Source organism: Sceloporus undulatus, chromosome 4 (genome assembly GCF_019175285.1).
Source record: "Sceloporus undulatus isolate JIND9_A2432 ecotype Alabama chromosome 4, SceUnd_v1.1, whole genome shotgun sequence".
In the NCBI taxonomy this organism is placed as follows: Eukaryota; Metazoa; Chordata; class Lepidosauria; order Squamata; family Phrynosomatidae; genus Sceloporus; species Sceloporus undulatus.
Window position 1 is genome coordinate 245,956,434 of NC_056525.1, and position 25,629 is coordinate 245,982,062.

The following is a 25,629-nucleotide window of genomic DNA, read 5'->3' on the forward strand; positions in this document are numbered from 1 at the left end:
GCTTAAAGCGCCTTTCTCCTGCCCACAACAAAATCATTGCCTCCTCAGGAGTAAGAATTCTTGCCTTCATTGGGAATTGCAGTGTACTCTATGTGCAGAGAACACTGCAGATTTCCCCTTTCTCCTGCTCAAGATGAAACTGTTTCCTTCTGAGGAGTAAGAAGACTTGCCTTCATTAGGAATGGGGTGAATGTGCAGTGAACACTGTTCAAGTCCCCTTTCTCCTCTCCAAGGCAAAACCATTGCCTTCTCAGGAGTAAAAAAAGTCTTGCTTTCATTGGGAATTCAAGGTATGTGCAGAGAACCCTGTTTATACCCCCTCTCTCCTTTCCAAGATGAACTGATTGCCTCATCATGAGCACAAAGTCTTGCTGTCATTGGTAATGGGGTGTATGCGCAGAGAACCCTATTCAAATCCCCTTCTCTCTGAATTACCTCTGAATGATTTATGATACATACTTCAATAAGGGACTAACTGCACAATTGACAGCTATTAATGGGATTTTCCATTCATTAAAAGCAATGGCAGAAGGACAGATTGACTACAGCATACCTACTGCCTAGTGACTGGTCCTGCAGTAAGATCCATTGACTACAGTTACAGTCCTGCTTCTATCCTTCTATTTAAGTGAGATCATCTGAAGCTGAGGAGGTAAGTTCAAGTTTACTAAAGCTCAAGCTACCAAATTAGTTCCTCAATATATACACTATACTTCTATTGAATGCTTAGAATCACATTGGCTTTTTTAGCTGCTGCATCACATTGTTGACTTACGTCCACCTTGTGGTCCACTAAGACTTCCAGATCCCTGTTGCATGCACTGTTGCCAAGCCTCATGTCCCCCATCCTACAGCTTTGCAATTCATTTTTACTGCCCAATTGTAACAATACAGAAGGGCTCTTTCAGTTATGCTGGGCTCAACGTTTCTAGGGTAACAGTAAAGCTAATATGAAAGCACATATTTCAACAAAACTCTTTGCTTTCATTGCATGATGCCAAAAAGAATCACTGTTCGATGCAGAAACTGGATGAAAGAAAACTACAGAAAAAGTGAATCTTTTATCACTTAAGAGAGCAAATCCCTACACAGGTAGTCTGTGATTATTCTTCTCACATCTATTTGTTCATAGCTTGCCAAAAAGGTGGGGCGCGGGGGGCGAGAGAACCGAGGGAATTAACAAGAGCATTTCAAATAGCCTGACTGGTCTCTGACATCTCAGCGCAAAACCCACACTTGTAAAGTTGTGTTTCTCTTTAGCTGAAAAGGACTCATTAAAACCTTTCTCTGGTGTGGAAATTCCCAGACGGTTGTCTTAGGGCTTGTCTATATGTTCAGGATTTGATTTGATTTTTTTTAATGCATCAAAAGCCAGCGTGTTTTTAATTTGTAGGGCAAGTCTTCTTTTGAAATGAGATCCTTTCTTCTTCAGAAAATCAATGCAGAGTTCCCTCTAGATATGAATTTTGGCAAACACCAATATTAATGCACTTTATTAAATCTTTGTGAATCAGAACTGGGAATAGCAATTGCTATTTCCGCAAAGGATTGGGAAAGCCCCTCAGATGGGATTTAGGCCAAACTTTCCCTAGACCTAGGCCAGCCTTCCACAACCAGGTGCCTTTTACATGCATTAGACTATAAGTCCCATCATCCCCAGACAGCAAGGTGATAATATGGGATTGGGGCCCAACAAAAGTAGGGGAAAGCTATTTTAAGAGCTTGAAGTTTGAAGCTCCCACAATAATATATTTCGACATTATACTGTTTGAGGCCACCCACAAAATGATGAAACTCACTGGGTGACCACAGATCATCTGACTATCTCAAATGACGCTACCCTGCAGGGTTGTTGTGATAATAAAATAGGGAGCAGGGCTCTTATATGGTGCTCCAAAATTACTGAAGGAAAGGAAAGATTGAAAGGAAACAAATAATAAATGACAAGTAAGAAACATAAATGCATTCTTTCTAAATGTGAGCTACAGCATTTTCATCAGAGATAGTAAATCTGGGGCAAGAGAGAGGACGTACATCATATCTTCTCCACTTCCCATTAAGGCGGAATCTGCACTGCAGAAATAATGCAGTTTCACACCACTTTAACTGCCACGGCCCAGTGCTATGGAATTCTGGCAATTGTAGTTTTGTGAAATATATAGCTTTCTCTGTCAACGAGTTCTGATGCCACAAGAAACTACAAATTGCAAGCTCCCATAGCATTGAGATATGGCTGTTAAACTAGATTATTCCTGAAGTTCCAATGCACCCAAACTTCCTTTCAGGAAAGCTTTCCAGCTGTTTGCAGAAGAGCTTTTCATGGTGGCACAATTCTAAGGATCTACAGCTTTATTACAGAGGGAAAAACATAATGTATAAAAGAAAATCATCCAGCAGGCAGGTACGGCAAGGGAGCTCTGGCTTTCGAAGATGCTATTCCTCTTCCTTGAGGCGGAAGGTCAGAAATTCTACTCTCCCCAGATCTATAGATTCATTGACTGAATCATAAACAAGAGAAAGAGTCAAGGAAAGTCAGCTGGCTCATCCCTTCTGGGAAACCAGGAAAATGTAACTTCTCCACTCAGAAAAAAAAGAAATGGCACGATTTGGCCCACCCAGACAGGAATTTCTTCAAGCACCAAGTTGTCCGTGTTGCCTCAATGCACAGCCCCCTCTTCAAACAGATCTCACTGCTGCAGGGACTTCATGTGAGAAGAGAAAGGTATCTTTGCTTCACAAAGAATGCTTTGTACTTTTACCGGAGGGCTTATTAGCCCCTCATCCTGCAAAAGCACACCATGCCTATGTGCCTCTCAGTGGGGGCAAGAGATCAGGCCAAAGGCAGCCCTTGATTCATCTAGACTGCTGCTGTGTGTCTTCATGTCATTTCCAGCTTATGGCCACCCCAAGGCAACCCTATCACAGGGTTTTCAAGGCAAGATTTGTTCAGAGGGGGTTTGCCTTTGCCTTTCTCTGTGGCTGAGAGAGTGTGACTTGCCCATGGTCACCCAATGGGTTTCCAGGCCAGTTGGGAATTTGGAAGGAAAAGAGAGAGAGAGTTAATACTCCAGAGGACAAGATCAGAATTCAAAATGACCTTAACAGATTTCTGGGCCAAAACTAACATGTAGTGAATTTCAACAGGGAGGTATGTACGGTAGAAAAAATGAAATGCACAGATGTAGGATGGTTGATGACACCTGGCTTGACAACAATACATGTGAAAGGGACCTAGAAGTCTTAGTAGATCCCAAGCTGAACATGAGTCAACAATGAGATGTGGCAACTAAGAAAGCCAGTGTGATTCTAGGCTGCAGCTGATCAACATTGGGATGGGCAGGTGTTCACACACAACCATCCCCATGCCAGCCCAGAACCCACAACTAGTGCACACCTTTTTACCATGCCAGCAGTTGCTCTGACTGAGAAGCCCCTCAGTCACCACCATTTCGTGCTGCAGCCAGGCACCCTGTTTCCACATCAGGCATGGCAACTGGAAGTCTTCTCAGTTGGAGCAACTGCTGGCAAGGCAAAAAGCACAGGAGGGTCATTTGAAAAATCAAATTTTGCTGCAGAGTTTCATAGAAACTCAGTGTAAAACCAGGGATTAATTACCCCAGGGTAAAGGCTCTTTACCCTGGGGTCAGATTGAATCCTCCAGATCTGGACAAGACCAATCCTGTCTTAGGGTTTTGACCTCTGTAATCTGATCTAAACAGTACAAGGCCAAGGGGAATCCCAGCCTTTTTGAACCACGTGGACAACCCCTATGACACTACTACACTTTATTTATTTTTATAATAAATAAAATGCATTCACTTAGTGAGGAAAAAGGAGTGATTTCACTGGAAATTTGGGAGGAACTAAATTTGCTGAAAAAGTGTTTTAAAAGACATAGATTGCTTTCTACATGACTAAAAATTAGGATTTGAATGATGCAACAGGAGAAGTAGAGGAACCAACTATTTCTTAGAAGGATGAGGATACAGAAACTGATTTGGAGTTGTTGTTGTTGTTGCTGTTGTTTTTCAGCCAAGATGGGAGGATGATGGAGACCCAGAAATGATTTTGTAGGATTTACCCTGGCAGAGTGCTAGGTGCACCACTAAAATTACAGATGAGGAGTAAAACACCAAACTAAGAGAGGAGAACAACAAATGGGGAAGTCCTGGGGAGGAAAATTTGGAGGTTTCGTGTCTGCTGGGATTTTTGGAAAGGGGGAAAATGAAGACTATAAAGGGTAAAACTGGCAAAAATGTTTTGTATGGAATCAGATAGGTAACAGTAATGAGTGCCTAACTGCAGATTAGACATTTATAATGGCCATACAGGATTCCGGCCACTGTGTAACAACAACAACAACAACCCTGAATATTCTTCATCTGCCTACATCACACTTTATGAGAGAAAAACATCTCTAATCTAAAGTTCTGAGGGGTCTCTTTCATCCATAGACAAACGGCAGACCTTGTCATTTCCAGTGCTGGCCCATCCATCTTCCCAAATGATGAGGGTAGGCTGCCAACTCAGGCCTCACCAGAAAAACTCAAACACACTGGAGAGACTCAAAATGCATGAAGTCCTCCACTTCCTAAATGCGACAAAGACATTAAAAAGCCATTAGAAACAGATAATGAAATTAAGGGGATAATCTCCTAATAGGAGCCGCCGCTTCCACCTCGGGAGTCCCAGAAGGGCTCAGCGCCATGATGGTGAGCTGAGCTCCGACCAAAGACAAATTGAGTATTTGCCGAAGAGGCAAATAAAGAAGGCAACATTGTTCTGCTTGGCAGGAAGGCATAATAGAGTCTGTCTGCAGAGATGGATCTGCACTTGATGTTCTCAGATCACAACAGAAAGGGGGGGGGATACCAACTATTATTTTGAATTTATTTAGGGGCTGAAGTGCATCATTCTGCAGATGTCTCAGGGAAACAGGAAACAGAAAGCTGAGTCCTTCAGATACTTGCAAAGAGCAGCTATCATTCTGGTGCAGCACCAGAGAGAGAGAAACTGATATCCCATTCTTAACTGTCAAACTGGGCAGGGGTGTCTTGTGTCCAGAGGCAGCAAGTGTCAAAAGAGGCAAGGTATGGAAGAGAGAAGAAGGTATGTGTGAATCAAGATACTCAGGGTCATACACAGGTAGTTAAGGGAATTTATGAAGATGGAAGAAAGGTGTAGTAGCAAAGTCTCAGATGTTCCAGAATCCAGAAGCCACAATAATTGGAGCCAGAAGGGAAAGGAAAGAGAACCCAGGAGTCACAACAGCTCATGCCACAAAGGAAAGGCAAAGAGTGTATTCCTGCATGGAAGAGACTTGCAATGGATGGTCCTTGTGGAGCATCTTCCAGTTATATAATACTATGAATCCAGAAGAGAAACAGGCCAAGCTGGGAATCTAAGCAAAGTAAAAAGCAGGAAGCTTACAAAAGGAAGGGGGAATGAACAGTTGTGAACAATAAAAAAAATCTTACTGCTCTGGTGGGATTGGTAGCTGCCTTGAACCTGAGATGCCAAGTGCTTGATGCCTGAGCATTTTCTATTTAAGAGGTTTGGGTTCCTTTGCCACTGTTCCTTGTCCTGACAGCTTTCCACAGCTTGTAGGAGGGTCTCCTCAGTCAGTCTCTCAGCTGCACCTGAGATAGAGCCCACTTTATTCAAGGTCCTCATCAGCTGCATCAAGCAATATCTGTTCAGATTTGGGGAGGGGAGAGCTATCATCTAGAGTCATAGGCCTTTCTATATTAGTTTTCACAGGAGTGTTTAGTCTGCAAGTTTAGGAATATGCAAGCTAAAACAGAATCACACACACACAATATCACACACTGGCTACCTAAAAATTTCACTCACTTTACCAAAACACTTTTTGGCAACCTTGAAAAGTATGATGGTGGTGGTGAAATATCCGTTTCTCTCACACCTTTTCTCCAAACCCAGAACTCAGTAAAGGCTTCAGAACAATAGTACTAGCAAGTAGTACTAGCAAGTACATTTCTATACTGCTTATCAGTGAACTAGCACTCCCTAAGCAGTTTACAATTTGTAAGCCAATTGCTCCTAACAAGCTGGCTACTCATTTTACCAACCTACGGAAGGATGGAAGGCTAAGTGAACCTTGGAGCCTTTCTCTAGGATCCATCTTATAATGTTGTGGCTGCAGTACCACCATTCAGAGACATAACCATGTTAAGCAAATAGTGTGCAAAGAGAATTTGTGGCACCTAACTGCAATTCCCAGAACTGAGCCACAGCATTGAACCATGGCAGATAAAGCAATGTCAACGTGCATTATTTTTGCAGTACAAATGCAGTCCACGTCTTCAACAAGGCTTCTTGTTGTTATTTTCTGTCAAGTTGTCTTTACCCTATGGCGACCCAATGATTCTGGGACCTCCAAGTCACTCTGTTACGAATCATCCTATTTGCAGACTCAGGTTCCTTGATGGAATAAATCTACCTGTAATGTGGTCTTCCTCCTCCTTTCCTACTGCCTTCCACTTTACTGAGCATTATCATTTTCTCCAGTGAGTTATGTCTTCTCCAAAGTATGGCAGCCTCAGTTCAGTCATTCTAGCTTCTAGTGAAAGAGGAGGCATAATTTGCTCTTGGATCCATTTGTTTGTCTTTTTGGTGGTCCATGGGATCACCAAAGAGAAGAGTGTAGAGGATACCATGGTCAAAAAGACAAGGGAAATTTGTATATATAAAGCTAGAAGAAATAAGACAACACCATATATAATATTTGGTAAAAAAATGTTTTTTCTCTCTCTGTCAACAAAATAGTAATAAAAAATAAATAATTTTTTTTTTTTTAAAGACAAACAAATGGGTCCTTGAACAGATCAATCCAGAACTCTCCCTGGAAACCAAATGACCAAATTGAGACTGACCACAAGATTCATTACAAAAGGCAAGGATCTTAAGAAAAGACAATAGTGCTAGCCACAGAGGGAACCTGGATCCAAACCATGTAGGGTTTTAAAAGTAATAACCAAAACTTGCTAGAAACTAATTGGGACCTTTTCCCATAGATTTTTGTCTTCACTCCCATCAATCATTAGTTGTTGTCAGCAAGTTTGGTTCAACCCAAAGTCCAGATCTTTATGTAAGCGGGTAGAAATGGTGTGACTTTCCATATATTTTGGGGCTGCAAAGCCCAGCATTCCTCACTATTGGCCTAGCCAGCCTAGGGCTGCTGAGAGTTGCAGTGCAACAACATTTGGAGGGCTGAAAATTCCTTGCAAGTCAGCAAGGACCTGCCTTAATATAAATTCTACAGAAATGCATCTCTCCACCACAAGAACTGGCACAGGGGTAACTTGTTCATTGACAGAACCTGTTTCCCACTTCCTTTTGCACATTTGGAGACAAGTGTAGTAAACCCTCCCCATCTCTAGAGAAAGCCATCTTTTTATGCTCTCTGGGCACATTGAGATTAATGGACTTGTTTGAGTGTAGGGCATAGTTACAGTTCTCACCAGGGGAAGGGAAGAGGGGAGAAACGTAAATATGCTGGTGCCAAACCATAAAAGCATTTTTATAGTGTCATAAACCAATATCCAAAGAAAAGTCAGGCCAAGTAAGCAAGAATTTAGGGGATAGGTGAGGGAAAAGGGCCAAAAAAGGGACAAAATGGATGGAGGGGAAGAGAGAGAAAGAAGACTTAAAAACACTGCCCGACATATACTGCACTGTATATAATTTCTTTATACTGAACTGGAATATTTGGGATGTCTTTTTTTCCCTTATTGAAATTGAATGAGCCAATAAAAACAGAGACTCATAAAACTCTTTCTCCCATCCTTAAGAGGATTGCATTCAGTAATGACACATGAAGATATTCCAGATTTCTTCTTGACACGACCTGCTCGGGCTGAAAGTGGCCACATCTCTAAAATAACCAGTGGCATCATGAGATGGGTAGAACATTCCACTTGGGCGCATTTTTCTCCCATTCTTTCCTCACTTTAACCCCTGTTCTGTAGATTTCTTCAACTTGTGATTACCAGTCCTGAAATGTTTGAACCAACTCTACTGAAAAACAGTGTGGCTGAGTCAGTATAAAAAGGCTATTTCTAAACCAAAGAAAACCTGGGAAATGAATACAAATCCCCCTCAAGCTTTGGGTCTCCAATGAAGGTGAATTAAGTAGATCTAAGGGGATCTGATTTAAAATTTGAGGGGGAAAAACATCCTATTGTCTTTAACAGAGTTGGCAAAGTGTGGTCCATGAGCTGTATGTAGATCTCAAGGCTGTTTTTGTAGCCCATGGGGCTCTAAGAGGTCACTTGCTTGCCCCTAAATGACCTTTAGGGTGTGTGGAGGGCAGTTTCACCACATCTGGGGGCTCTCTAGAGGTCAAAACATTTTAATTTTTGCCATTGTTTTCCTTTTTTTTGTTGTCTCCAAATGCATTCTAGAATCCTTGTTGTTGTTGTTGTTATCCACTCTCGAGTTTATCTCAACCCATGGCATCCCTGTAGATGAAATATCTCCAAGACTCTCTATGTGCCACTGGTCTGCTCAGGATCCTAGGGATACCCAAAACATGGTTGATATGCTTCAGTGCAAACCAATTCATGAATCCATGAAACATCAATCAAGCACAGCCTAATTGTTACAAACATCCCATCCTACCTTTCAGATGGAGTTATAGTGATGTAATGGAGCCAGAGGGTTCAAATTCCAACATCTTTTTGGTTAGCACAGACTATAACATTACCAGCCATCTCTTGGCCTCTGCTGCTTGCTCTGTACTTTGAGCACAATACACAGTTGCACAGATCATGCCACTTTTTTAAGGAATTAGAAAACACACACACACTTTTGAAGACAGTGCTCTTGCCCTGAGATTCCTCTTCCTCTTCCTGGAAAGCCTGTGTGATGTAGTGTTTTGAGCACTGGACTATGGCAGCAACTGCACTGCAGAAATAATGAAGTTTGACAGGACTTTAACTGCGATGGTTCAATGCCATGAAATTGCAGGATCTGTAGTTGTTGCACCAGAGCTTTCTGACAGGAAAGGCTGAACATTTTGCAAAACTACAAATCCCAGAACTATATAACACTGAGCCATGGCAGTTAAAATAGTGTCAAACTGCATTATTTCAGCAGAGCAGATGCAGCTTATGACTCTGGAGGCTAGCATTCAAATCCCTGCTCAACCACAGAAATTCACTGGATGATTGAGAACAAGTCATACTCTCTCAGACTCAAGGAAAGGCAAAGGAAACCACCCCTCTGAACAAATCTTTCCAAAAAAATTATTGACTTGGAAACACACAACAAACAACAACAACAACACATCTGTGGACCAGAGAAACTCAACTCCAGATGTAAATGCTCTAAAATCTGTGACAACTCATCCACACAGATTACAGATAAATTGATATTGGTTGTATGGGAACAGGTTGTATGTGAGAGAATTTGAACTTGAAGCATAAATTGACAACTAGGTCAGGTTCGTGGTCTAATTTTCTGCCCTTGGATCCTCTGTGGTCTGCAAAGACTCCCAAAATAGCCCAAAGAGGAAAGGAAGAAACTGAGAATCAGTCAGAAGTCAACTTCTGGCTTTGAAAAATAGGTATCTTTTTATGTTAAGCAGTGTGAGGGCAAGAATTATTGAAGAGGTGAATTACTGTTTCTGGAAGCGTCTGGAAAAAGCAATTTGCCTCCTCCTCTTCTTTTTTAGCTAGAAAAACTGTGGCCAAGGAAATGCAAGGTCAAGAACTGCAAAAACAACTTGAGGCAGGGATTGTGGATCCAGGACACATTTCATTCATCCCCTGCCTTTGAGAAATCAAAATGTCCTTCCCAAGCTTTAAACACTAAGAAGAAGAGCAGCTACCCACAAGCCCTTAGTAGCTTTTGTGACCACCGCTTCTAGGTGATGACATTCACAGACTGTCCTGTGTTAATTCTCAACAAGCTTTAGAGGAAAGTGCCTCATACCCATTCATCACATTTTGCTTTAAGCTGTACTCGATGCCAGATATGTCAAAACCACTCTGGTAGCTGTTGCTTTATTTTTTTGCAAACCATAAAAGAAGAAATGAATTTTGTAGCTATTCCTTGCTTTCAGTTTGCTGACTAGTAAAATTTTAACCGAATTTATGGGGGGACATAAAAGAAAACTCTCCAGACACTCCCATATTCTGTTGTTCGTTACTAGAGCTGAAATGTTGGAAGATGATGCCATCAGATGCCCTCAGATTTAAAGCAACTGATGAAAGTCTGGTCACCCAGAGACCTAGAAGATTATCACATTGTGGCGCTTACCTGTTTGCAACCCAAAATAAATGAAAATGGTACCTTAGTGCTGCAGTTGTGTGTTAGATCACACTGTCCCTGGAAATGATATGTGTGCATGGTAAAAGCAGCATTAACTGACTGCATTCTTGAGATCATGCTTGCATTTAAAAAAAAAACTGTGCATGTGTAATTGCACAACTTTAACATCTTGCATGAGAGCTTCTAGAAATGATAGGTGATACCTTGATCTTGCGAGATCGGGCAAAGATAATGCATCCAGTGATCACATTTCTCTCCAGATGCGCCATTTCAAACACACCCCGTTTTTAGTCTAAATTTGGACTTGCCCCAATTATATGCATGAAAAAGGTGGGGTAGATTTTAAATTGAAAACCATTCATATGGATTTACTGCTACATCTTTTTAATCAAAATGTTCTACAAAGGTTTCTAGGTTTCCGTCTTTTACAAAACTCTTTCTGTGTTGTTGTTTTGTTCTATCTTCTCAGCATTCTCCTGTAATCTGTGGAAATGATAACTCTCTTTTTAAAAAATGGTGTGAAAATATGGCAGTGATACAAATTCAATTAAATTGGGAAAGCCTGCTCAATTCAGGGAGGATAAGAAAAAGTAAACGGCAAGGAACTCATTTTCTCAATTCTTATTATAGAAAGGGAGAGGGAGATCCAGAGCTTTCAAAAGTTTGTGTTTTGGAGTAAAGAGTCCTGAATCCCTCAGCCATCGGTCATGGCTATTGGTCATGCTGACTGGGGAATCCTGGGAATTGTTGTCCAAAAGATAGTTCTTCCAAGCTCTGAAGAAAGTCAGAATGATTGCTACACTTACACTATTTAAAGCATGTTTTCCCCATAGCAGCAAGAGTAGTGATAGCCAAAAGCTGGAAAAAAGATGATCCATCGACCATTGAAGAATGGATACTTAAAATACAAGAATTAAAAGAAATGGACAAACTGACTTGCATGGTTAACAATAAATCTAAAGACAAATTAATAGAAGATTGGCTCCCGGTACTACAATACTGGGAAGAGGACTGGGGAATTAAGAAGGATTTTACGACTTAATGACTTAGGCTATGACTTTAAAGAAAAGACCTCAAATGATGCTAGAGGATCGAACACCAGGTCAGAGAGGTTATCTATTGAGGGATGATAATTTTACTGTTAAAAACTGGTAAGCATTTTAGACAGGGTTATAGATATGAGGAATTGCTGTATTGTTTACTGTAATTGGTTCAAAAGGTGAACAACACATATCTTTATAGTCAATTGTTACTACAAACACTTTTTCTTTCCTCAATAAAAAATGAAAAAAAATGTATAAACATACAATTTTTAAAAAACAATAAATTGACTTTAAATGTTGAAACAGCTATGCTTTAAAATGTAAAAAACACTATACAAACATGAAAATCTAAACAGCTCATATTATTACACCTTTCAGATTCCAGGTACTCACAGTGACATCTTTTCAGGTAACATGCAAAAAAGAGTTATGTTCTTTACAGCTTATTCATACACACACACACACACACACACTTATGTTGTTGTTGGGTGCCTTCAAGTAGTTTCTGACTTATGGTGAATCTATCATGGGGTTTTCTTGGCAATATTTATTCAAAGAGTGTTTGCCTTTGCCTTCCTTGAGACTGAAAGACTGTGACTTGTCCAAAGCCTCCAGTAGGTTTCAATGGCTAATTAGAACCTGGTCTCTGGAGTTGTAATCCAGTGCACTACACAATACTGGCTCTTAGAGTACTTGCAAGGGACTGTATTTAAGTAGGAAAAATGAAATGCACAAATATATTGTGAGTGACACCTCTCTTGGTAACAATACATACAAAAGGAATCTAGGTCCACAAGCTAAACATGGGTCAACAGTGTGATGTGGCAATCTAAAAGGCCAATGCAATTGTAGGCCACATCAATGGGAACATAATAGGCATAACAATATGAATACTAAGAGCCAAGTTGTTGTTCTATGTTTTCAGTTTGTTTCTGTTTTTTGGAGCGAAAGTAGTGGTTTCCAAAATTTGGTCCTCCAGGTGTTTTGGACTTCAGCTCCCAAGGCCTCCATTCAGCTTGGCCAATGGTCAGGAATTCTGGGAGCTGAAGTTCTAAACATCCAGAGGATCAAAGTCTGGGAATCACTAATCTAAGGTGAACATATCACACGGCTCTCTTGGCAGAATTTGTTCAGGATGGGATTGCCTTTGCCTTGAGGTTGAGAAAGTGTGATTTACCCATGGGTTTCCATGGCCAAGTGGGGATTCAAACCCTGCTCTCCAGAATCATAGTCCAGAGCTCAAACTTCTATGCCACGCTGGCTCCTATATATACTTATACATACCATACAGTGGTACCCCGGGATACGAATGCGCCGCCTTACGAAATTTCTGGGTTACGAAAAAAATCAATAGGAAAAAACTGTTCTGGGTTACGAAGGTTTTTTCGGGTTACGAAAAAATTTTTGGTGCTTTTCGGCGCTATTTCGCACGAAATCGCGGCTTTTCCCCATTAGCGCCTATGGCTTTTTCGGCTTACGAAGCATTTCGGGTTACGAACGCGGCGGCGGAACGAATTATTTTCGTAACCCGGGGTACCACTGTATTTCCAAAACATACAAGGAGATTGATGGTTTTATTTTGGGGATTACTGCTCCTATAGGCTTTTAAATGTTCTGTCTTCTAGTACTTTAAATGATTTCTGAATGTGCATTTTATTTTTGTTTTTCGGAAAACAACTTCAATTTTTTTAATGAATATCCAATATGGCTATTGTTTATTCTGGTTCATCTGGCATGGATCAGTTTGATAAATGACCAGCAATTGTGCATTAAACATCCTCTGTTTGGAGCATCTAGAGTTTCATATTGATCAGGGCCAAGGAGAGTCCATAGAGGTATGGCTGGGACCAACAACAGCAAAAGCACACATACACCTTTCCAAATCATTGTCCAGTTCCAGGGCATCTCCAAAAGGGAATCCAGCAAAACAGAAGCCAGATAATACCAGTTTTATTTAGAGCTCTGCAAAGAACAGGTCAGTCTATGGCTGAGTGAAACACTCAAGAGAACCTTGCATTTCTGCAGACACAAGCAAACACAGAAAGCAACAATGCATGTATAGACACCAAATCTCTATAACTAGGGCATGAATGCAACTCCTCTTTTGCCATAAAGTCCTGCTAGCAAAGCAGCAGGTGGTATGATCTGTTTCAGATTACATTTACTGAGGATCAACAACCTCATGGTCATAACACCCCCAGGTGGGTTTACCTCCTTCTGTTTCAGCCACTGGGAATCATCTACTGTGATGCAAAGATGACAAGATGCGGTGAGGAGCACTGGCTGCCTCCATCTTGGCTTCATCTGTTTGGCTGGCTTGGTGCCCATTCACCTGTTGGATGGGCCCTTGCCAGGGGCAGCGGTGCCAGAGAAGCAGAGGGTTTTGACAGACTGAAGCTGGCTGCTTCTGAAAGTAGCTCCTTTGCTGTAATGAAGCCACCATCATTTCTTAGCATTTGCAGTCAGAAAAGAAACTACAAACCCCAACAGAGACATTATTATGAATTCCATTTTGTGAGATGTTGGAGGACACGCATGTCAAGTCCAAGGTGGAAGAGACAAGATCACCAGGCATCCAGCTGGAAGAGCTCTTGCAAATGAATGGAGACAAACTATCCCTGGTGGCAACATACCTGGACTGTACCTATTGCTAAACTGTATGAAGCCTGTTCCCTGATAGCAGGAATTGAAAAACTGTGGTCCATGGGCCACATGTGCCCTAGGGCTATTTCTGTGCCCCTAAATCTCCCCCCCCCAAAAAAAAGTGTTGTTTTGTTGTTCTCTTTGTTGTTTTCCAAGATGTCCCACTTGAGCATATAGGAGGCCATGTTTTGCTCCATCAGACCAATTTAGGTAAGGGAAAAAACAACAATAGAAAGTGACCTGGAAGTAGATTTTGACTTTGGAGGCTTTCAAGGAAGGAGAACAGCTTTTGAAGACCTTCAAAGAAAGACACGCTTCCACCCTCTGGGGCAGTCTATCCCACTATCAAAAAGCTCTTACAATAAAGACCTTCTTCCTAATGCTTGTATGTGTATGCACCTGCTTTCAAGTTGCCTGCTGACTTCTGATGGCTCCGTGAAATTCATAGTGTTTTCTTAGACAAGGAATCCTCAGAGGTGGTTCTGACACTTCCTTCCTCTGAAACAGAAACTACATCACCTGGTATTCATTGACAGTCTCTCATTCAAATACTAATCAGTGCTGAACCCGCTTAGCTTCCAAGATCAAATAGGATCTGGTCCCTTTAGGGTACTGGAGCCTCTCTTTTTTTGTAATGCTTAGGGACATCTTATAATTTTAACCCACTACTTCACGCTCTAGTCTCTGAAGCAGCAATGCTATCATATAACCTCTCTAGCCTCACTTCTCTGAGCTAAACATACCCAGATCCTTAAGTCATTCTTCAAAAAGATTTAGTTCAAGCTCTTTTATCATCTTGGGCCCTGTATAGATCAGCCTTAAAGGCCGGCTGGGGGGCAGAGTTGGGACATCACATCCACATGACACACGCCCCAACTCTGCCCCCAGGGTGCCATGATGCTGTGTGCTGCTCCACACAGCATCCAGTGTCACTGCGCTCCTCCAGCACTGCATCCGCATGATGCAGTGCCGAAGAAGCGCTGTAAAGCCACAGCAGCGTGGCATTATGGCTATGGTGCCCTTTCCAGGGTAACAAAAAAGAGCTGCTTTTTGCAGCTCCTTTTCGTGCCCTGGAAAGGCCAGATTGGGGCCATGGTGTGCAGTTGCCACTGCCTCAATTTGGCTGAAAAAGCGGCGGCTGGAGGCTTCCCCTTTGGGGCAGTCTGCCTAGTCCCTTGGTCTCCCTCCTCTGGCCACAAATTCTAGCTTCTCAATATCCTTCCTGAACTCTGGTGCCTAGAACCAGATGCAGGTGTGATCTGACCAAAGCAGAATAGAGTAGTGTTCCTGATACTGTGCTCCTATTGATGCAGCCTAGAATTGTAATGACTTTTTTGACTGCCACATTACACCACTGACCCATATTTAGCTTGTGGTCTATTCAGAGTTTTTTTCTATTTTTTCCACATAGTTATCAAGCTAGATGCCACTCATCATATATTTGTGTAATCCATTTTTTCCTGCTTAAATATATCCCCTTACAAGTATCCCAAGAGCCAGCAACATGCCGTGGTTTAAGAACTGGATTGTGACTCTGGAAACCAGGGTATGAATCACTGCTCGGCCATGGAAATCCAGTGAATGATCATGGGCAAGTAACACTCTCTCAGCCTCTCTCAGCAACCCCCCCTCTGAACAAATCTTGCCGCGAAAACTCATGAGTTGGAGGGGAAACAACAACAACAAACAATTACCCTTTTTACAAGATCCAAAATCCACAAAACATCAATACTTTTATTGGTGCAACTAAAAGTCATGGAATACATCATGCAAGCTTTCACAGCTTCCCTGGCTTCTTCATTAGGCAAAGGTGTACAAAATCATAAAGGCTACAGGCCTACAGTTTGTCAGAAGACGTTGCTTTTCTTGTCTGTTAAGATGGTCTGGGGGATATCAATGCAGGTAGACACCACTCCCCTCTTTGGCCATGTGAGAACTGGGAAATAAAGAGCCATAAAATCCAGGCAATAAAATTTCAATTCCATTAGCAAGTAGTATCCTTCTTGGCATTCTTTTTGTTAGCTTTGTTCCAGCTCTACAATCTGTTATGGTCATTTTGAATCTTGATACTGTCCTCTGAGATATTAGCTACCATTCCTAACTTGAATCTTGTCTACAGTATTAAAATATTCCTCATTGTCTTTGAGCAGAATGTAATTCCACTACATGTGATTTGGAGCAATCTAGGCTTTTTGCGGAACGAGTGCAAAAATCCACACAAACTCTGCAGAAAAAGGCTTCACACTTTTTATCCCGGAGTATCCACAAGGATCTGCATTATTAAACATGTGGTTGTTTGTCTGTTTCAAATGAATTTAGATGGTTGCACATTTTTGGCAGAGTGAATAGATGTGAACAGATGTGAATCTGCACAGAAAAGTGAAGACCATTAAACATCAATGTGGTTGTGTGAAAAACCACAGCAATTCACATAATACATGTAGACTAGCACTTAGTGTTAGACTGGCAGACTAATTCCATGCCTCCCAAAACTAATTGTAAACAGAAATGTACCTCATTTTAAAAATTTGAAAACTTGCCAGATTTATGGTTTTTCCCCCAGAGTAATAAAGTACACATAAAATAAGATGTGTGTTTTAAAACATGAGTGGCTAAGGTGTCCCCAGCTTAATCAAAACTCGCAAATATGTTTTCGTTCACTGGGGGAAATACATCCATTGGGCAAAACACATGAATAAATATGCACACTAGGGAAAACATATTAAAAATGCATATGAATTTCACTGTGAGAAGAAAAAGTCTCACAACATAATAAGAAACTTAAAGATGCAAGAGAAGCAAAAGGCACTGAGAAAAATGTGACGAAACTCAGCCTGAAAAAAGTCCACATCCTTACCTACTCTAATGTTAATATAATCTCATGAGAACTTTCTCCAGCTCCCTCTATCAAAGGATGTGTAGCGGATGGGTGCTAGATGAAGTAGTGGCATTTCATCTATGGAATGCTTACTCCAGAGCATCTCATTGATGCCAGCATTGTGACATTTCAGTGTTAGGCAAAGACTACCCAGCTGTCATAGTTCACCTGGGGAAATGCCATGACAGGTGGACTATTAGCAGTCCAAAGGTTGAATGCCAGCATATCAGTCAGAAGCCAGAGAACCAAAACCAACTGGGGATGCACAGAAGCATAGTCTGGGTTCAGGACAAGGGCCAAGTCTCTGTGCTTTTCTGTCCATCCATGCCAAGACCTGTCCCGGGCCTATTCTGAACCACTGCGGCTATAAATACCGATTGCATGGTGGTTGTGTCCTTGGCAACAAGACCCCAAATGTTAGGTAGACTAGTGTGAATCTCAAGAGATAAAACCCAACCCTCCAATGGCACAACCAGAGGAGCACTGGATTCTAATTCCTCTAACACAGTTGAGTGCACAGAACCATGTAAGGCAAAAGAAGATTATAGAGAGTGGATTAAGGAGTTTGTCTTGAAACAGGGGGTTCAATGAGTGGGTCTCAAAGATTAACTGTTTCTGATTGTTCACACTTCCACAATGTCAGGTTTGACAAGCAAAAGGAAAAGACCTGAAACAACAGATTCAAATCACAAGGAAAGATATTCTGATTAGGAAGAACGTACTGATGACAAAATGTTGGATAAGATGCACCTACATTGTAGAAATAATTCAGTTTGGTACCACTTTAACTACCATTGCTCCTTCCTACAGAATCCTGGGATTTGTAGTTTGGTGAAGCACCAGCCCTCTTTGGCAGAGATGGCTAAAGACCTTGTAAAACTACAAAACCCAGGATTCCACAGGATGGAGCTACAATACTTAAAGTGCCACCAAACTTCATTATTTCTATAGTGTTGATGCACCCATATATTTCCTCAGTAGATGGTGGACTCTTCCTCTTTGGAAATTTTTCAAGAGAGGTTGGATGACCACCTCCCAGGGATGCCTAAGGTGTCTGGGTTTCCTGCACTGGTTTGGGGCTGAATTGGTTGATATTAGTAATCCTTCCAACTCTATGATTCTGTACCAGGCACTGCAAATGAATCCTCTCCAACCCACATATGGTCTGACAAGGTACCGAGATTGTCAGCCATCTCTTTGTGTGAGCAATCCTGTGGGAACTGCCAGCCAAATGCATGATGCTGACTCAACCATCCCACTGGAAACTGAACTTCCAAACATCCCTTACCACGTACACCCACACATATTAATGTATGCACAAATGGGATATCAGCCAATAGCAGATCAAATATGTATGGCAGGTTTCTCTGTTTCCTTCTATTTCCAATGTTTGGACTATGGGTGCCACTGCTTATGCAGCCCAAACAATGTCACCTACATGTGAGAGGAAGGTATCAGCAGACGTGAGTTGGGGATAGAACAATTTACCTGTGTACCCATGCCTTGGTTACATCCCATTTGGATTACTGTAATATGATCTGTAAGGTGGCCTTTAAAAAATGCTATGAAATTTCAGTTGTGAAGACATCGTAAAACTAAAGATTTAGAGATACCCTAAACATCTGCTGGGAATATTAGTTGGATGGAAAGTTACTCCTGCACATGCACAATGACTTGTAACGTTTAGGATACTATATTGATGTACATCTACACTAAAGAGATAATGCAGTCTGACATAAATTCAACTACCTTGGCAACATCCTGCAGGATCCTGATATTTGTGTTTTTGTGAGAACCAACAGTCTTTGGTAGAGAAGGCTAAAGTCCTTGTAAAACAACAGATCCTGGGAATCTACAGGCTGGAGCTATAGCACTAAAAAGTGGTGTCAAACTGCATCACTTCTACAGTGTAGGTGCAAATGTCACAAACCCTAAGTCCATCCCCAATTAGAAAAACTCCTGCCACCAATAGCTTTAACATGGAAATATATTACATGGAAACAAAGCTATCAGCAAAGCAAGCACAAATATTTAGCATCCAAGATGCCAGGGAAAGCTGTAAGAGAAAAGATAATCACTGTACTAGCAGAAGAAGGCTATAATCAGTGTAAGAGCTTAGTACAAAGATTGTCTCTCAGGAAAAAAAGACAAAAGTTATTTCTGCCTAGCAGGGAATGGAGTGGCTTTATTGCCGTTCTCCAAGTAGTGGAGTGTTCTTGCTCAGACTCCTGAAAAAAAAATTGACAGCTTTCAAGATAGAAGGGACCAGGGTGTCATTATCATGCTGTTCCCATAAAATGGAGTAAATTAAGATGATAGAGTTTTAGCAATCGGACTTGTTAGGGGGGAGCATAAATTCAAAGCAAACACTGGAACATCAAGGCTTTCTTAAGGAGGAAAGCAAGAGACAATATATTTTGGACAACTTTGTTCATTTCTCTGCCTGAGCACAAAGTGTACAAACATGGTGAATGCATTTGCAGAGATATGACAGGCATCAAATAAAGCCAGGACTTTGAATACAGAGTTTTGCTGTCATTAACTGCCAACAAGTCGACTTCTATACAGAGGTAAGGTCCCTGAAAAACCATTATTTGATCTCCACCGAAGGAGAGGTGGACAATTCTATACAGCAGGCCCAAACCAATATCTTCTTCCCCTCCCTTAGAATTTTTATCTCATTTCCACTTCCAATTATCTAATTTTCCCAGAAATTAGGAAGGGGACAGAGGTGTTTTCCATAATTGTTTTTCAGGGAACTCACCTTTTACTTGGTGACAGTTAACAACAATAAACCAAATCTCTACATTCAAAGACCTAGCCTGTTCAGGCATGACCAAATTGTAAATTGTTTTTGTCCTCTACTTCAATCCACAGGGAGAGGCAGCTACGAAATTGCTGATGTTGTCGTCATCATGTTAGTCTGGAAAATCAGTGTGCAAAGAGTGTAGTGGAGTCTCCTTCCTTGGAGGTCTTTAAGCAGAGGCTAGATTGCCATCTGCTGGGGATGCTTTGATTTGGATTTCCTGCATGGCAGAATGGGGTTGGACTGGATGGCCCTTGCGGTCTCTTCCAACTCTATGATTCTATGAAAGAGACTAACTAGGGAGAAAAAAGCTGGTAGCACAGGGTGACCAGATGTCCTAACTGCAAAGAAGGACATGGCACCACAAAATGTAGGAGATTCAAGAAAAATGCCAGACATCATAAAATAAAAACTAAAACAACTAATACAAATATAAATTCATGCTTCTTATTCATGCTGAAAAGGGAGGACATTTTGAAACTCCTCCTGGACAGAAGGTTGAAATGTAGGCATGGAAAAGGAAGGTATTTGGCCACCCTGTGGTAGCATGAGCTTTCCTGGAGCCTAATTCCTCATGCATATGAAAGCTCATGCAACCAGCTTTTCTTTCAGTTAAGGGCTGAACAGGCCACCCCAATAGAGTGGCATCCCAATGCCCTTTCAGTGCTGGATCGGGGCCGTGACAACCGCATGCCACAACCCCAATCCGGCACTTTGCCAGCTTTAAAAGAAATACAAAATGTGGCGGCACTTTTTGATGCGCCATTCAACATGTGGAGTATGAACATATGGAGCTGAAGACCATCCTGTTCAGAGAAGCGTTCCCAGGCATTGCATAATTGTCACCTGCTATTTGATGTTCTTTTGTTGTCTGTTTTATTGAATCACTTCCTGTATTGCTATGTATTTTATATGTATTATCCTACTAGAGAGGCCCCCTCCTCACCATCTTTCCCTTCTCCTTTTGTGTCATATCTTTTTAGATTGTAAACCCAATGGCAGGGAACCATCCAATTAAAAAGATTATATGTACAGCGCTGTGTAAATTTACAGCACTTTATAAATAAAGCTTAATAATAATAATAATAATAATAATAATAATAATAATAATAATAATCGCACCAAAGGAGCACCATGATGCTGACGTGGGGGTGGTGTAGGGGCATGCATCATCCATATGCCACACCCCCATGCCACCCCCATACCAGCACTTCAAGCCAGTCTGTATTACCCCTTAGTCTCAAAAGTGCTACAGGAAACTTCTGTATGTCAGCTTGATCAGATTTTAAGACCCTTGGGAGAAACCCACATTCTTGTTTGTTTGGAACACAAGAAAGGGGTTTCTTGGTGGCTCCTCTCAGACTTTGGACTCCCTCCCTTGGAAGGCCATGACGGCTCCATCCTTGCTGTCCTATTTTTTTTTTTTAACATGCTGGAGGAAGCTGTTGACCCTTCTCTGCTCACCCTTTGTCTCAAGGTCTTATCTTGCTTGTTTTATAGAGGCACACATACTGTAGCTACAGTTAGATCACCTAGAGCAGAATCCTGCTCAAGCTTTATTACATTGTTTATTCATTGTGTTTCTCCATCCCTCCTTAACAAGCCTCACAATGCTGACACTGCTGAATATTTTCAAGCTAAACAGCGGATGAGGAGGAAAGGAGTGAGAGCTCAGCAGGCATAAAAAGACTTTGTAAGAAGAAGGTTTCTTCTCAGAGACTTTTTGAAATGAGGTCTGTCTATATGTAATGGATCTATTATACTACTTTAAATATTTGCCATATTTATATATAGCTATTTTTGTTTACATCCTGACTCTTGGATTTCTGTCTTGCAAATTTCTGTCTATCTTCTGGCATTAAAGAGCTATTTGGATTGGAGTTCAGATGCCAGAATCCAAGCTGTGTATGCACCGAATAAGGATGAATGCCAATTTTGTAAAGTACATAGAGAACATAACCCCACAATCCATCCTTTCTTTTGAATATTTTGACATCCAGAATCATGGTTGAAACACGTTTAAGTGCATTACTGAAGCACAATTTTGTCACATATGTGCTTGGTCACTCTAGCCAAGCACAAAACATGTCAGGATGAGGCACACTTCTCCCACGCAGCTGTGTGGGATTTCAGCACACACCAAATCCTGCTCACGACAGTCATCCTCGTGCGGATGAAGAAAGCTTTCAAAGGCAGGAGATTTGCTTTCCAAGTTAGCTCCCCCGTGACTTAGCTGACTGACATTTTCCATCACCAGCGATGACAGCTTGGGAACCTTCCCAGTGTGTGTGCATATGCTGCTTCAAAGCAACATGCCTGGAAAACTGGGAAAGCCACTGATACTCAGATGATGAGACTAGAAATTGACACCAAAGATGACAACACTAAGTTCAGATGGCCTAATGCCCTGTCATTGATGACGGTCAGTTGCTCATGTTTTGCAGGCACCCAGTGACTCTTGCAATGACTGCGGGGTAAATGCGGCACTGGCATTATTCACTCCCACAAGCACACTTCTTGCCAGCCACAGAAAGACCATCAAGCCCATTATCCAATCAGTCTCACAGACCCACTAGCTAGCATTCATTTCTGACTCATCCCCTTTGGCTGTATGCTATGTTTAAGGCACTTGACATTTCCTTCACTTTTACCTCATTCTCTGCACTCCAGAAAACGTCTTTGTAATCCTTATGAATTTGATATGCTGGTGTTATCAAGATCCTCATGGGGTGGTTCCTTGGACACTGGCAAGATTTGTTCAGAGGAGGTTTGTCATTTCCTTCTCCTGAGACTGAGAGTATGTGACTTGCCCAAGGTTCGATTCCTCACTTGCCCTTGCCATCAGTAAGTTCTTGGCTAAGTGAGGAATCAAACCCTGGTCTCCAGAGTTGTAGTCTAATGTTCAAACCACTACTTCCACATCCATTGATGGCAAAATCTAACCCCCAGAGCTAGTGTCGTACAAGGACTCCTTTAGTCAACAACAACAACAACAATAATATCCTGAATCCTAAAATCGAAAAACCTCAACTATCCAAATCTAATCCCTAGTGATGGGTGAGATCTAGTGTGGTACAAGGATTCCTTTAGCTGCCCTGAGTCCGTAATAATAATAATAATAATAATAATAATAATAATAATAATACACATGGGTGGCTGAGATAGTGACACCTTTGCTTTCTGGTGCTTCCCTGTCCGCAAACCTTGTTTTATGCACAAAATTATTGTGTACAAAATTACTTTCAGGCTATGTGTATAAGGTGTATAAAAAACATGAATCGTCCACATGGTTGACTGAGATAGTGACATCTTTGCATTCTGGTGGTTCAGTGCACACAAAGTTTGTTTCATGCAAAATTATTTAGAATAACAAAAAAAATTATTTAAAATCTTATGTCTAAAACTAGCTATAGGTTATGTTTATAAGGTTCGCAGAAATAATTTCATGCTTAGACTTGGGTCCCAACTCCAAGATATCCCATGATGTACTACTGTATATGCTACTATTCCAAAATCTGGGGGGGGGGGGGGGGGGGAAAAATCAAAACACTTCTGTTCCACATGTTTTGGATAACAGAGACTAAACCTGTATAGTGGTTTAACTAGGACTCCAGGAGACCAGGGTTCTACTCCACACTTAGCCATGGAAACTTAATGGGAAAACCTGGACAAGTTGCATATTCTTAACCTTAAAGGAAGGCAATGGCAAACCTCATCTGAAGAAATCTTGCCAAGAAAGCTCTGGTTTTAGATCCAGTGTGCTGTAGTGAGTCAAGTGCTGGACTAGATCTCCAGGAGATCTAGGGTTCAGATTCTGACTAAACTCTGGACTATAAGCAAGCCACATTCTCTCAGCCTCAGAGGAAAGCAATGGCTGATCCCTCTGAATAAACCTTGCCTAGAAAACCTAATGTGCAGTCACCATGAATTGGACTCAACTTGAAGGGCACATAACAACAGGAAAAAGAAGAAGTGTGGAGTCAAGGTCCACATATGGAAGAAATATGGACAGCCAGTGTGGAGTAGTGGTTTAAGCATTGGACTATGACGCTGGAGACCAGGGTTCAATTCCCCAATCAGCCTTGAAACCCACTGGGTGACCTTGGGCAAGTCACATGCTCTCAGCCTCTGGAAAAGGCACTGACAAACCTACTCTGGACAACTCTTGCCAAGAAAACCCAATGCTAGGTTAGCCTTAGGGTTACCATAAGTCAGAAACAACTGGAAGGCACATAACAAAGACAACAAGGCCCTTTTCCTTTAAGGGACACATGAGGCATGAAATGGACCCCCACATCTGCTGCAGTTGCCCACCTCAATCTTATCAGCTTTGCTCAGATACCAAGCAGTTTGGAGGAAGGAACAGGAAATGAAAGATGTTGAAACGCAGCATCCAAGCCTGCTCTTCAAAGGAGAGATCTAACATTCCACTAACTGCAAGTGAGCCTGGGTTCATAGTGAAGACAGGGCTTTTAATTTTGTTATATGCACTTTAATTATTTGTTTTTTCTCATTTACTAAGACAGAGGCCATGGTCACAAAAGAGAAAAAGACAGAATATAGTTTTGGGACAGTAAGCAACTACTACCTAAAGGTTGGTATCCTTGTCTCGAAGGTCCCCCGAAGGCATTTCGGCTCCCAAAACCACTTCCCTCAATGGAACCGTAGGACATCTTTGTTCTGGCTCTGATCCTTTTTTCAAGCTGGAAGAAGAAAAATACACAGAATTAGAAGCACGGCTCTTTAAAATTCCAGCTAACAGGAGAAATCGGAAACCATTGAAAGAAGAAAAGAGAAATGATGATCTATTCTATACAATGCATGGCCTCCCACACAGATGGGTCTCTCATCTCTGGAAGTACAGACTCATTCTTCCTTATCCAAAATGACTGGACAAAATTATTTTAAAATTTGGATGATGATAACCTGTATCTTATTGGCAGAGCTTGGCAAATTTATTATTTTTGTTTAAATGTCCAGAAATCCTCCAGTCAACATCCATTGCCAATACATTCATCCTATCTTTTCTCTCCTTGCTTTTCCCTCTGTAAAGGAGTAACACAAATGGATTCAGGATGGAATTTCCTCCTGGGACAGTTGCTCCAGGCTGTGAACATGTGCCTTTGAAAGCTTCAAACTGGAGTTAAAATTACTGCAACAGTTAGCACAGAAGATAAGCTTTGGCCTAGGAACAGAAATACTCTCTACCCTTTACCAGGAGAAATGGAAAGGTGAAGAAACAGCTCTCTTCATTAAATAAACAGCACAGTATTAGGCAGTTACAGAACAAATTCTATACATGTTTACTGTAATTCAAGCACTGCTGAAGTTCAACAGGGTTTACTCTCAAGTAGGAGTGCCTTGAAACACAATTGGAATTGTACTTGAGATAAAACTGTTATTCTGTCTCAAGGGCAGGCAGTAGGGTTCAAGGATAATAGGATGTGCAAGATCATAGACTTGGAAAGGACCCCAAGGACCACCTAGCAATAGCAAGTAGCAATAGCAAGTACATTTCTATATCACTTATCAGTGCACTTAAATACTCCCTAAGTGGTGTACAGTGTGTAAGCCAATTGACCACAACAAGCTGGGTACTCATTTTAGCAACCTCAGAAGGATGCAAGGCTGAGTTGAACCTGAGCCTCAGGCTGATATTGAACTCAGAGCCTTATGGTTTGGAAACCCACAGCTAAAATATCCCTGAAAGGTGACCATCCAAACTGTGCTTGAAAACCTGCAACAAATGCTTGGCCCCCATTATTCATATGATCTGCAACAAATTATTTGCACATGCAGTGGGGAACTACAGTTATGTTTCTGAGTGTAAGCCAGTGTGGTGTAGAGGTTGGAGTGTTGGACTATGACTCTGGAGACCAGCTCAGCCATTAAACCCATGCTCTCAGCCTCAAGGAAAATCAATAGCAAACCTCCTCTGAATAAATCTTGCCATGAAAACCCCATGA

General features: G+C 41.5%; 1 protein-coding gene across 10 annotated transcripts in view; it reads right to left on the reverse strand.

Annotated features, from left to right (window-relative positions):
- TSNARE1 (t-SNARE domain containing 1) overlaps positions 1–25,629 on the reverse strand; it is a 485,050-nt gene that overhangs the window by 342,862 nt on the left and 116,559 nt on the right. For all 10 annotated transcript variants that reach the window (XM_042464556.1, XM_042464559.1, XM_042464550.1 and 7 more), the window contains one exon: positions 24,252–24,366. In XM_042464556.1, coding sequence (XP_042320490.1) covers positions 24,252–24,336 — 85 coding nt within the window. In that variant the 5' untranslated portion in view covers positions 24,337–24,366. The remainder of the gene's footprint in view (positions 1–24,251; positions 24,367–25,629) is intronic.